The following is a 14153-nucleotide window of genomic DNA, read 5'->3' on the forward strand; positions in this document are numbered from 1 at the left end:
TATGGAGTCTGTATTCTCTTTTTTGGTGAGAGTAAATGAAGGTAAAGTAGTAAGTATATATGATTTAGAACAGTAGCAGTAGCTGTAACCAGTGGTTTGTTGTTGTTGATGTTGCAATTGTTGTTGTTGTTGTTGTTGTTGTTGTTGCTGTTGCTCCTGCTGCTGCTGCTCCTGCTGCTGCTGCTGCTGCTGCTGCTGTTGTTGTTGTTGTTGTTGTTGTTGTTGTTGTTGTTGTTGTTGTTCTTGTTGTTATTGTTCTTGTTGTTGTTGTTGCTGCTGCTGCTTCTGCTGCTGTTGCTGCTGCTGCTGCTGCTGCTGCTGTTGTTGTTGTTGTTGTTGTTGTTGTTGTTGTTGCTGTTGTTGCTGTTGCTGTTGTTGTTGCTGTTGCTGTTGTTGTTGTTGTTGTTGTTGCTGCTGCTGCTGCTGTTGTCACTGTTGTTGTCATGGTTGTTGTTTTGATTAATCCATTTACTATCAATAATGAATTACACAAGACGGGGAAAAGCTGTATTTGCCACATTATCACAAACAGATGATTGCATTAAAGTGAGTCTCTCCCTCGCCATTCATCATTCCACGCCTTGACGCGCAGGTTCGCAACATGCTGTTTGGCTTCACGCGGGGAAAATAAGTGGGTGTGCCCGGTAAAGGAAAAGCATGATCCCCCCACGCCATTTTGTTGCTGCTTGTTTGGTGATGTCGCTGTTGCCTTGTTTGTCTGCCCGCTTTGACTAGAAACCTTGAGCCATTTCTGTCTCATGGAGGTTTGCAGCCCAAGACGTGAAAGAACCGTGATCTTCACGTTTTATCTTCTCTTTATAAGCTAATATCATTTATCGTGAAAATCGTTGGTAATTCTTGCAAAAGCCTGGAGTGGTCATCTTTTGTGAGAGCGAGTGGTTGGTTCTCAAATGACCAGGAAGTTTTTACTAACATCCACCCAAGCACTGTTAGAATTGTTGCTCAGTGGTTTTGCCGCAAGAGACACATTTCTATTCATGGGGAGGCTCGACTCACACAGTCCTTCTAAAGTGAAGGAGTTAGAAGTTCGTAGTCTCATCACGCCTCTCCACTAACAAACCTGCCTGAATTTCTCTCTCTCACCGCCGCAGTGTTGCATCTCTTATTTCTTCTGCCGTTACATGGCCACTAACCCTCTGAACTTGCTAATTTTATGGTTGATGTGCGCTGTTTTTTTCCCCGTTCAATGGTAATACCTGAGAACAGTGTGTTGTGTGCAGGAACTTTTGGCTGGATTTATGTGCGCTGTCATAACTTCTGCTTCCCCAAGAGCTGCTCGGCGGCGGTAGTTCTTCGGCTGAGAGGCGGCAAGGACACTGTGATGGCTCGTACGTACCTGGAGATGGAGGGCAGTCCCTGGTCTTGTTTATGCTGCGGCTCACCACACAGACGGCTTTACCAAGTCAACGCCTGTTTTCTGCTGCCGCTTCCAAGGATTGTTCACCTTGCGCTCCTCAGAAGTAAGCCGCTCCCATTGTCTGGCGTGGCGGAAAGTGCGTGCATGTCCACGACACGGCAGTGTGGAAGAACGTCTCAAACACTACCAGAATACGGTCCCCCTAGTTTCAAAGCTGCATGGACAGGGCAGAAATCTGGACCTTTGCTAACCGAGTTCTGACCAAAATATAGACTGTATTGACCTCATACTGCACAATCCCTTGTCTCTTAAGTAGTAAGACAGCTTTACTCATAGGAGAGGTGACGTGAAGACAGAAATTTAAGATGAGGCGAGTGCTTGAGGTCCACATTCTTAAACTTGTGTGTGTGTGTGTGTGTGTGTGTGTGTGTGTGTGTGTGTGTGTGTGTGTGTGTTGGTGTCTCTCTCTCTCTCTCTCTCTCTCTCTCTCTCTCTCTCTCTCTCTCTCTCTCTCTCTCTCTCTCTCTCTCTCTCTCTCTCTCTCTCTCTCTCTCTCTCTCTCTCTCTCTCTCTCTCTCTCTCTCTCTCTCTCACACACACATACCAACACACACACACACACACACACACACACACACACACACACACACACACACACACACACACACACACACACACACACACACACACACACACACACACACACGAACGCACACAAACATACACACACTAAACGTTAACTAGGCGCTTCCTTTCATTGTACCCTAGAGATGATTAGGAAGAGAGAGAGAGAGAGAGAGAGAGAGAGAGAGAGAGAGAGAGAGAGAGAGAGAGAGAGAGAGAGAGAGAGAGAGAGAGAGAGAGAGAGACAGGAAAGGATATCTATAAAGCAGGAGACATCTATTCATTTCCTTCATTATGCATGCCTGACCAACTCCTCCTTTACCACCTACACCTCCACCAACACTCCATCACTCCCACCAATACCCCACCACCACCCCTCCGGCAGCGCGTCCTTCCATCCCTCACGCAGCCTTGACAAGCAATAAGGTGCCCCACAAGTCTCCCTGGTCGATGCATACTTGTCGCGCTCCCGAGGCAGTGTCGCAGACTGATTAATTGATCCGCACTGGTTCTTATGGTATGGCTCTCTTCTTGGCTTCCCGTGATGCATCATTTTCCAGGCGATCGGTTTCTTGAAGGTCACTTGCAGTTTGTGTCGTACGTGTTAATGGTAACATGAATGGACGTGTTTGTTGTTGTTGTTGTTTTTGCTGTTGTTGCTTTCAGGGACGATTTTTTTTTTTTTTGTCTTAGTCTGACGATACATAGTGACTACCACGTGTAGGCCTAACGGCTTTCTTATTTTCTCATTTTCTTACGCTGTTGTTAAGAACATGAAAATAATAAGTGAAGTCGCAAGAAGCCATAAGGCTTGCATGTGGCAGCCCCTTTATGAAACACACCTACATATTTCCATTATCATCCCCATACATAAATTTGTCTAATCTTCTTTTTAAAGCTCCCTATTATTATACAAGTAGTCTGCCACGTACTAATAACAGTTGGTGATTGGCACGACTAGCTCTTGCTGCCTCTAGCCATAAAGAAGCAGTGAACACCAGACGACCTGTAGAGTAACTGACATACACCATTATTATTGTTATTGTTATTATTATTATTGTTATTATTATTATTATTATTATTATTATTATTATTATTATTATTATTATTATTATTATTATTATTACTATTATTATCATCATCATCATCATCATCATCATCATCATTATCATCATGGACGTCAGTCAGTCTCTTACAAGAGACAGCTTTCTCTATTTGTCTCTGTCACTATTTCAGTCCGGTGCAACAAAATTCATCTCATCTCTCGATCCGTCCCGTCTGTCCTGTCTTGTCTTTTACTATTCCCGAGGTCCCGTTTCTTTACTCTGTCTATTCTATTCGCCGCATGACTTGACATGGACACGCCCGCTTTTCTTTTTCTTTATTTTTGTTAAGGTTTCTTCAACTTTTCCTAAAGATGTCTTCAGTTTTGACCTGCTTCCTCACCACGATATTTTCTCGATATGATATTTTTCCATGGTATGCTAAACTCTCTCTCTCTCTCTCTCTCTCTCTCTCTCTCTCTCTCTCTCTCTCTCTCTCTCTCTCTCTCTCTCTCTCTCTCTCTCTCTCTCTCTCTCTCTCTCTCTCTCTCTCTCTCTATGCCTGTAGGGTGCGCATAATGGGCGGGACGTCTTGTGGGGAACTTTTATAAAGAGGATATTCACCGCTCCCATGAGGCAATATTGTGCTTGATACGAGCGGTGAATGAGTGCCTGATGAAAGTTCCTGGCGTGAGGTCCTCTCCCTTTTCGCCCCCTGGAGGCAGAAAGGCAGGCGGTGGAGTGCGCATGTGGTGATCACTGTGACCTTGTTCTAATTTCGGTCTTTCCTGAAGCTCCCCTTTCAGCGCGCGCCCTCCTGGCAAAAAAAAAAAAATAAATAAATAAATAAAAAATCTTACCGTAGAACGCCTGCCCACATCATCACACAGGAATTATGGTGAAGGACTTAGTGATCTTGCCTAATGATGACTGCAAAGAAAGAGGGATGTAAGAGGAGGAACGAAGTGCGCGCCACATGGTCTGTAAGGGTGAGGCGCAGGGCGTGGGGCGCGTCCTTCACCTGGTGACAATCCATCTCGTTAAACCTGTCGCCGCCACGCTCTGAATGGCGGCATTGCGTCACGTCCTGCTTGCTGACTCTACTCATCCTTACGTCATGCTTGTTCCTTCATGTCGCTCATCACCACTCATGCGTCTTCCGCTTTTCCTTGCTGTCGTTCACTGCCTGTATTCTTCGCTAACCCCTCCCTCCTTCGCATTCTTTCCTTTCATTACTCTCCTCCGTCTTTCTTCTTCCGTCATCTTCTCTGAAAACGAAAAATAGCTGCTTTGAGGTCTTGAATAAGAGTTGTTTATGTTCTCGTCTCATGAACTATATTTGTGATTTTTTTTATTTTATTTGTTTACTTATTTATTTATTTTTTATTTTTTTGTGTGATTTTGTCATGTATTTTTCTTCAGTTCACCTTTTTCATTCCCCACGATCTTTCTGTCATCGTAGTCTGTGTTTTCTTTATTCTGCAACACGTGTCATGCATTGTTTCCATTTCCTTCACTGAATATGTAAATATGTGTATTTTTTTACGATTTTTTTTTTAATACTGCGTTTTCCCGTTCTTTGTGAATAATGGAGACACAGTTTTACTTTCCTTATCGTTATTGTTTTTTTTCTTCTTCTTCTTTTTCCTTCTTGTAGTTTCTGTTCACATTATTTCACGCCGTCTGACATTTCACATTTCTGCATATATACTTTTCGTGTTTTGTTATTTTTTTATCCTCTTCCTATTTTTATTTATTTTTTCCCCGCTCTTTCTTTGTAATTCCTGTTAGCGTTTATTTCACTCCTCCCGATTCACAATTTCTACGCATTTTCCTACCTTTCTCTGATCCCATTTATCCTGAGTGTAATTCACGAATCTTATTAACCTCAAAAAATGACAGTCGTGAGCCGATAAGAGCCCACTTGCTCCTGTCACTCGCGGCGCACCTTGCTCATGAATTGGATCAAATTTACGACGCAGTTATGGTGTGCGAGGTGAAAGTAAATCGATCAGTAAAGAAACAAAGAAACATGAAACAAAAGCAGTGTGTCAAGCGTGCGCCATTTTTCATGTTTGTTTTACCAACGTTTTAATTTCGTGCATGTTAGTCACTACTTGTCTGTTTTTATGTGTGTGCGTTTGTTTGTATGTGTGCTTGAGGTGTATGGGGCAAGATAAAGGAGAAGCAAGACAGGGATACAAACACATGCTTGGCTTGACCAGAAAAGTTCAAAGAAATGTGTAGAATTTTGTGTGCACTTATTATTGTCATCGTGCGGGTTTCATTATATTTATACACATTTTATCGTTATTCTTGATCACTAGACTTTTGCTCGTTTTCTTTATAATTCGAGCGCATCATACTTCTGTTTTTTGCGCATTTTCTTCCCTAGCGGTTCTTGTTGGGCACTTTTCCGAGAGTGGTGTTGTTACCGGCTCCCGAATTTCGCACCTCGCCCTTGTCCAGTGGTTTGAGTTTCCATGGTTCCTGGCAGCTGGTGGGACCTGTTGATGGCTGGCTTGACTTCGTGGGTTTCTTGAGTGTTTTATGAACTAAGTGGGTTTTGAACATTTGTAGACGTATATTTAGATATTCTTAACTTTAACAGAGTCCGCAATTTCTCCAGCTGTCTTCTTGTTCTTGTCCTTTTGTCGTTCCTGTTCTTGTCCTCGTTTTATTGTTCTCGTTGTTATTCTTTGTGTTCGTGTTCTTGTTTTTTTTCATGTTCTTGATCTTGTTCTTTATGTTCTTGTTCTTGTTCTTCTCTCTCTCTCTCTCTCTCTCTCTCTCTCTCTCTCTCTCTCTCTCTCTCTCTCTCTCTCTCTCTCTCTCTCTCTCTCTCTCTCTCTCTCTCTCTCTCTCTCTCTCTCTCTCTCTCTCTCTCTCTCTCTCTCTCTCTCTCTCTCTCTCTCTCTCTCTCTCTCTCTCTCTCTCTCTCTCTCTCTCTCTCTCTCATCAAAACGATGGCGGAAAATCCTCGTGTCTGTTTACGTCAACAACTTAATATTTCCTCTTTTCAACCTGACATAACCCTTCAGATAATTAATTGCCCTCCTTGTATCCCCCACTGGAGACTCGTGGTCTGCTCCACCTCTCGATGGAAAACGTTAAGTGGAAATCTTGCGTCGAACAGATTTTGGTGGTCAGGTTTCTCTTTCTCTACTCACCGGTTCATCTTTCAATCAAACACATGGATGGATATTTCCCTTTCCCTTTCCCTCTCTCTCTCTCTCTCTCTCTCTCTCTCTCTCTCTCTCTCTCTCTCTCTCTCTCTCTCTCTCTCTCTCCTTTACGTATCAGAACTTCTCTTCTTCTGGAAATCTCTCCCTCCAGACATTCCACACTCCGTAACACTTATCTGTGTAACCATTTTCTTCACCAGTTATGTGTCAGTGCACTTAACATCATTAATAACTGGAACGTAAGAGTTTTAAGGGGGATACAAAAGGCTCGTTCAGCTTAGCACATAAGGCATTTCCGGCTTGTCTTGTTGTTGTTGTTGCTGCTGTTGAAGTTGTTGTTGTTGTTGTTGTTGTTGTTGTTGTTGTTGTTGTTGTTGTTGTTGTTGTTTTTCTTCTTCTTCTTCTTCTTCTTCTTCTTCTTCTTCTTCTTCTTCTTCTTCTTCTTCTTCTACCCTCCTGTTCTTCTTCTGGTTGCTAATGGTTTCAGTGTGTGTTTCAGTACCACAGCACAGTGCTATCAAATGCGCACAATACGTCTAGGGTGAAATGACTCTATTGGGGAGGCAAGAAATTAAAAGGGATCTCTCTTTGAGTAAGATGTCTAGTGGAAGACCAATGACGTACTACAGTCTTGCCCGACATAATGCCTCTCTGATTAAACGTTTTATAACCTGACCACACTACAGGTAAGACCCAACTGAAAATAAAGAAAAAATATATATAAAAATACAGAGATAAGTTAACTTTCTCATCAAATACCTCCAGTACAACACGCTATTGCAGTGCTACCTTGTATTACTGTGTCTCAGCTTTCACGGATGTAAGCTTTCTTGTCATTGGTCATTTTTTTTTATTTATTTACTTTTATTTTTTTATTTTTTCCCAGTGCAGCTGCGTAGTTTGGAATTATGTACGTACAGCTTGTCTCTGAACGCTGGGCTTTATTACGGAGTCAGTCACGTGCGATGATGAGTGGATCAAATGAGCAGGGGGGAAAATAAATGACGAGTTTTCAATATCAGCCTTCCCAGATTTACCGCCCACTTGCATTTCGACGAGACATGTGAGCCTTCATGTATTATTAGAGTAACGGGAAAAAAAAATATTATATATATATATATATATATATATATATATATATATATATATATATATATATATATATATATATATATATATATATATATATATATATATATATGTGGGAAGATCCAAGAAGCCACCAGATTCATATGTGTTTTCTGGGAGATGTGTGTGTGTGTGTGTGTGTGTGTGACAAAGACTAGTCGCTAACTAAATCAAGCAATTTGTCCTGTAAATAAAATCAAGTAAATCATACTCATTACACATAACTGGATTCATATAAGATAATTCTTCCTCACCACAGCTGTCCAGAAATTATACAGCAAGAATATGAAGAATTACGTCGAATAAATTAGAAAATTAATTAATGTTATGAAATATTGCCAATTAGGAAATATCATTATGTGTCATAAAGTTAAATACTGACTTATGATTATTACTCACCAAATTATGCAGAAGATAGTTAAAAGTCGAGCAATAAATGTGACAAATTACAGCAAGTTACCTGCAGAAAAGCGGTGACTGTTCTGGATACTCAGCACATCTTCATACTGAGTCGCAATGAACACTTAAATCTTGTCTCAGCTCATGTGGATTATTCTTCGTTAAGTAGGTGTATGTGTGTGTGTGTGTGTGTGTGTGTGTGTGTGTGTGTGTGTGTGTGTGTGTGTGTGTGTTTGCCTTGCCCTTCCTTCACACTGCGACGCCATGTGTTTTCATCACGGGAGAGTGAGACAGTATGAGGGAAAGCAACAAATTTTTATTATCCAAAACCTTTCTTCAGGATACATAGGAGTTTATACCATCATCACCGGCACCACCACCACCACCACCACCACCACCGTGATACTAATACTACTAAAAAGGGAACTGAAAAGCTATAGTGCCCTCATTAAAAAAAAAAAAAAAAAAAGAGCTTCACCTTCAGTAATAATAGGAGTAGTAGCAGTAATAGTAGTAAGTAATAGTAATAGTAGTAGTAGTAGTAGTAGTAGTAATAGTAGTAGTAGTAGTAGTAGTAGTAGTAGAAGCAGTGGTGGTGATAGTATACTCGTAGGAGAAAATAAATAACAAATCGGAAGTAATAATTGTTGTCATCAAAGGTATTATGATTATTATTACTATCATCATTATTAGTATTATTATCATTATTATTATTATTATTATTATTATTATTATTATTGTTATTATTATTATTGTTTTTGTTATTGTTGTTGTTGTTGCTGTTGTTGTTGATGTTATTGTTATTATTATTATTATTAGGATTATTATTATTATTATTAATACCATCAGTATTTTCGCCCGTATAATACCACCACCACCACCAAAAACAACAACAACAACAATAACAGTGGTGCCGCTCCATCCCGTGCTCCTTCTTTGAATCTAGACTACGCTGTGCAGTTCTGGTCCCCACATTACAGGAAAGATATAGGTTTATTAGAATCAGTACAGAGGAGAATGACTAAAAGGATATAGGGAATGAGAAGTATTCCTTAAGTGGCGAGATTGAAGCTGTTAAATTTACATTCTTTAGGGAGACGTCTCTAAGTGGTATAAGGGTTATAACAAGGGGTGGTGTAAGCAAAATTCTTAGGATCAGTAACCAGGATAGAACAAGAAATAACGGGTTCAAGCTTGAAAAATTTGGGTTTAAGAAAGAGGTAGGAAGAAACTGGTTCTCAAATAGAGTGGTAGATGAGTGGAAAGGACTCAGTAATCATGTTGTTAGTGGACATTAGGGAGCTTTAAGAGAAGATTAGACGGGTTTATATGGACAGGGATGACAGGTGGAAATAGGTATATTTCATACAGGGACTGCCACGTGTAAGCCTGGTCACTTCTTGCAGTTTCCCTTATTTCCTATGTTCTTATGTTCTTAATTCCACCACTTTTTCCAATCCTCCAGATTGAACTCGCCGCTTCCTCCTCTTCCTTCCTCACAAAAACAAAACCAACACTCCTTGAATCAGTACTCAGCACTCATAATACTGACAAACATACCAGCCCTTTAATAACCCACATTTTTTACCTCACTTCACTGTAGCTGATGTATATACCTTTAGTTAATATCCTTAGTAATGCCCTCTCGTCTTCCCACGCAGCCTTCCTGAGTTTCACCCCGGAGCACTGGTGTCGCGTGCCCGGCCTGAATGTGGGCGGCGAGGATGAGAGAGGAGACCAAGCCAAGGAGGATGACGAGTGGAGGAATTATTCTATCCCTTGGTGAGCATTGAGGGATCGGGAGGGAGATGAAGGAGAGAGAGAGAGAGAGAGAGAGAGAGAGAGAGAGAGAGAGAGAGAGAGAGAGAGAGAGAGAGAGACTGACAGACATACAGACCGACACACACACACACACACACACACACACACACACACACACACACACACACACACACACACACACACACACTATGAGTCAGATATAGATTAGCAGACAAGAAGAAACAAACAAATAGACAAACAGACAGACAGACTGACAGACAGGTAGACAAAAAGACAGCCTGATTGACTGACTGGTGATTGTCTGTCTGACTGAAGTTAAATGTTAGTTTGTAAAGAAGAAGAAAAAAAAGTCCGTGATGTAGAAAAAGTTATGAATTAAAGAAAAAAAGATTTGGGTTAGGCCAATAAATGGGGATAGACAGACAGACAGGCGGACATAATATCTTTATGCATATTTAAAACTACTAATGATGTGCTCTTCTACTTGATCTGAAAAAATATTATATGATTATTGCTTCTATAAAAAAAGTATTACCAACATTTTAATAGTTCAAAAAATATATAATCCCCTCTGGATCGGAAAGAGTCTGATTGATGAATATTTAGGTAAGTCAGATCCCGATGCAGTTCATGTAATCACTTATTAAAACTATTTCACATCATAAAACGCTTATTTTTGCTACAACTCCACTGTGAATCTTTGTCATCAGGCCACTCAACCCTCGCCAGCTTTTTCACTGATTCTTTTCCTTCACTCCTGTATGCTTTCGATCCCTTAATCCCCGTTGAGTTGGTGGTGTTGGCGGGAAAGTTAAAAGAGAAAGAGCGAGGAGAAAGTGGAAAAAGAGAGAGAGAGAGAGAGAGAGAGAGAGAGAGAGAGAGAGAGAGAGAGAGAGAGAGAGAGATATTACTTGTGTTGGCACCGAAAAGTATTTTGTGCATGACCCAGAGTTTAACATTGTACTGTTGTTGATACTTTTAAATAGAGTGATTTAGGCTTCCTGCTCGGGCATCTTTACAAGGAAGAATTATATAGAACTGTATGCTGCCTGTGCCTTGTTTCTAACGAGAATAAACAAAACCTTGCCAGATACATAAAGTAGGATATTCTCTCTCTCTCTCTCTCTCTCTCTCTCTCTCTCTCTCTCTCTCTCTCTCTCTCTCTCTCTCTCTCTCTCTCTCTCTCTCTCTCTCTCTCTCTCTCTCTCTCTCTCTCTCTCCAAGATAAATATAACACTTTTTTTCACATGTCACATCAAACTTAATTTAGTGTCTTTCAGCTTATTTCCCCCTCGACAACAAACAAAACGCACAAAAGAACAAAAGAACAACACAAAATTCACCACACAAGCAATACACCAACCAGTATACAACGCGCACACACTATATAAGGTCGAGAACATAAATACTTCCTCATATTCCGGATTTTTATTATTGTCGCCATACACGCCGCGATAACTTTTTATACCCCCCTGTGATTGACAATGTACGTCATGCAAAAAAGCGAATGAATCATGCCCCTATTGGTTTTGATATTACATGTGTAGCGGTGATGGCATTGCCCGACCATCAATGACGACGCGAGGGAGATCTAAAGCGCCAAAAAGAGATGAATAAAAGATGAACAATGACTCTCACTATCCTCTGCTGTTGCGCTCTTTATAGGCGGGTAATGGGAGGCAGGTTTATGGCAGCGATGGTTGTGAGTATGGATCACTTATGAGTTCCGAATGTCACCGCTGGACCGTGTGTTGGTGGAGATAACGAGGCGAGCTGGTTATGTGGGGACCTGGTGGGCTGTGACACTGGTTCTCTCTCTCCTCTCTCTCTCTCCTCTCTCTCTCTCTCTCTCTCTCTCTCTCTCTCTCTCTCTCTCTCTCTCTCTCTGTAGGTGTGTGTGTGCGTGGGTAGAGTACAGAGGAATGTTATTGTTGTTGTTGTTGTTGTTGTTGTTGTTGTTGTTGTTGTTCCTCTTCTTTTTTCTTCTTCTTTTTCTTTTTCTTCTTCTTCTTCTTCTTCTTCTTCTTCTTCTTCTTCTTCTTCTTCTTCTTCTTCTTCTTCTTCTTTTTCTTTCATCGCTTCCCTCTCGTCACGGGTTGGCTGCTACTCTGCCTACAAGAGGGAAATGTACAGTACTACTCAGATATCATGTACGGCGCGTGTGTTGGTCCATGCGGGTCCTGTCTCTCTCATAAAGCTATAAAGCGTAATGAAGAAATTAGCACCATATTAAAACAACAGTGTAGTAAATATGCAGGTGACCATTGGCACTAAATCGGTGCAATTCGTGCAACAGGTTTTGCTTAATGGATGATAATTCACATGACAGCACATTTGAATATGGCAACACTTAATGCTAATAATAATCGTAAAAAAATTATTATTTCTCTATTTTTCATCACTTCATTGTGCGTCAATACTCTGTCAGTGTCATTAGCTGGTCTAGGCCGCTCTTGCCAGACGTAGGAGTGAAATAATGAGCTTTTGTGTGCGATAATTGAACAAAGCCGCGGTGAGGCTTATTATTTGCCTCTCAGTAACGAGGTGGTCCGTGCAGTGTGAAGTATTGGCAGTGTTCTGTTCTTGAAAAAAAAAAAAAAAACATAGTTAGGCACCGACGACCTGATGAAGTATCCGAATAGAACTTTGATCTACTTAAGGCTTCTATAGAAATTTTATAACCATTGACTGGTGCTTTTTACCCATAAAGGAGAGAGAGAGAGAGAGAGAGAGAGAGAGAGAGGAGAGAGAGAGAGAGAGAGAGAGAGTTTTAATAGATAAATATAGTAAGTACATGTTTATTTACCTATTTCTCCCATTATCCTCTTTTGCACTTGAAAATATTGAATTACTGCCAGTACGTGATTATACCAAGATTGTACCATCAGCGCTACATCATTAACCTAAATTTATAAAGCATGAAATACTTAAATCTCTCTCTCTCTCTCTCTCTCTCTCTCTCTCTCTCTCATCTCTCTCTCTCTCTCTCTCTCTCTCTCTCTCTCTCTCTCTCTCAGGGACGACACTGATGGATTCGCGCGGTGTCACTACTACGACGTCAACTACACCTCACTGCTGGGTGGGGGCGTGGAGGAGCCGGCATCTATGTGGTTACCGCCGCCCGCCCAACACCACCACTGCCGCCTGCGACTCGTGGGTGTTCGACCAGTCCGTGTTCCAGTCGACCCTCGTGTCTGAGGTGAGTCCTTGCGGCGAGATGTGAGGTCACGTTTCCTTTGTTATCAGCATTGCACTATAAATTAATTGTGATTTTGTGCTTAAAGCGATCTCTCTCTCTCTCTCTCTCTCTCTCTCTCTCTCTCTCTCTCTCTCTCTCTCTCTCTCTCTCTCTCTCTCTCTCTCTCTCTCTCTCATTACTAGTTGTTATTAATATCACACAACTCTTTCACTGTTAGACAATTTTTCCTATATATCTGTAAAATTTACAGACACTATATTCTAGTACTTGTCTCTTAAATTATTCTCTAGCCTTGGAAAAACAAAATTAACTTCATATTCCGTTTTTCCCTCTCTTACTGTCCTTCCAAACATTCTTTTTCAGTTCTACGTGCTACCAGATGACCGTAGCACTGAAATAATTAAAATATGAATAGAGATGTAGTAAGATATCTTATATTGTTATATCTTATTGTTTTTCGCTCGCTTATATTTCGCAAACGTGAACAATCAACACATTCCTGGAGCAAGTGTCGTGGTGCGGTGTGTCGTGTGCGCGTGTCATGTTTATTGTGTGCTGTGCCGCACTGCCGTGTATGTGGAGCAGGTGGTGTGTTCAGGGAAGTGTCTTGCAGAGCTCCTGAAAACGATTTGCAAGTCATGAATGTGTGTGTGTGTGTGTGTGTGTGTGTGTGTGTGTGTGTGTGTGTGTGTGTGTGTGTGTGTGTGTGTGTGTGTGTGTGTGTGTGTGTGTGTGCGTGCGCGTGCGTGCGTGCGCGCGTGCGTTTTACGAGATATCCATTCATATAGACCTGGTTTGGGATGTTTAGTGTTACAGGATTACAATAGTGATGAAAAATGAATTACTTATTTTTTTTTTTTTTTCGTAACATCTTCCCTGGTTCTCTTTTCTTCCGTCGCGCTTCTTACTCGTGGAATCTCATCATCGGAACTTATTCTTTACATCCGCTTGTTACTAGTTTATTAGATGCATTTGTTGCTCTCCCTTTGTTCTCCTTTGTGTTCTAAATTTATGGTTGAAAAATCCCGTAATCGTAACTTAATTATGATCTTTATCCACATTTTTCTCCTCCTCCTCCTGCTGCACAGTTCTCGTTGGTGTGTGACCGCCGCTGGATGATGGCCACCGTGCAGGCGTCCTACATGAGCGGTCTCCTCGTCGGCTCCCTCGTCATGGGCCAACTCTCAGACAGGTGAGGAACTCTTTACCTGTGTCACCAAACTCGCTCCTGAGCCTCACAAACAGCCTCGTATATCTCATTAGTTCTGCAGTTATGTGTACTTCCTTTGTATTCATTTGTTTCCCTTCTGCTTCTCTGTCTATCACTCTTTCTTCCTTGTTCGTCCCACGGTTCTTATTCATCCTCCTCTTGAGAACTGTACGTGAAAAAATACTGTTCGCTGGAGGTGGTTAGT

At 41.4% G+C, this 14153-nt stretch overlaps 1 protein-coding gene across 3 annotated transcripts in view; it reads left to right on the forward strand.

The window, feature by feature from the left end:
- The window catches only part of LOC135103557 (organic cation transporter protein-like), a 41022-nt gene that overhangs the window by 7783 nt on the left and 19086 nt on the right, over positions 1–14153 (forward strand). For 2 of the 3 annotated variants that reach the window (XM_064009992.1, XM_064009994.1), the window contains exons 3-5: positions 9419–9539; positions 12557–12738; positions 13827–13930. In XM_064009992.1, coding sequence (XP_063866062.1) covers positions 9467–9539; positions 12557–12738; positions 13827–13930 — 359 coding nt within the window. In that variant the 5' untranslated portion in view covers positions 9419–9466. Of the gene's footprint in view, positions 1–1457; positions 1482–9418; positions 9540–12556; positions 12739–13826; positions 13931–14153 lie in introns of those variants that run through there. The other variant, XM_064009993.1, reaches the window with a different exon arrangement.

The sequence above is a fragment of the Scylla paramamosain genome, chromosome 9 (assembly GCF_035594125.1).
Source record: "Scylla paramamosain isolate STU-SP2022 chromosome 9, ASM3559412v1, whole genome shotgun sequence".
Taxonomy (NCBI): domain Eukaryota; kingdom Metazoa; phylum Arthropoda; class Malacostraca; order Decapoda; family Portunidae; genus Scylla; species Scylla paramamosain.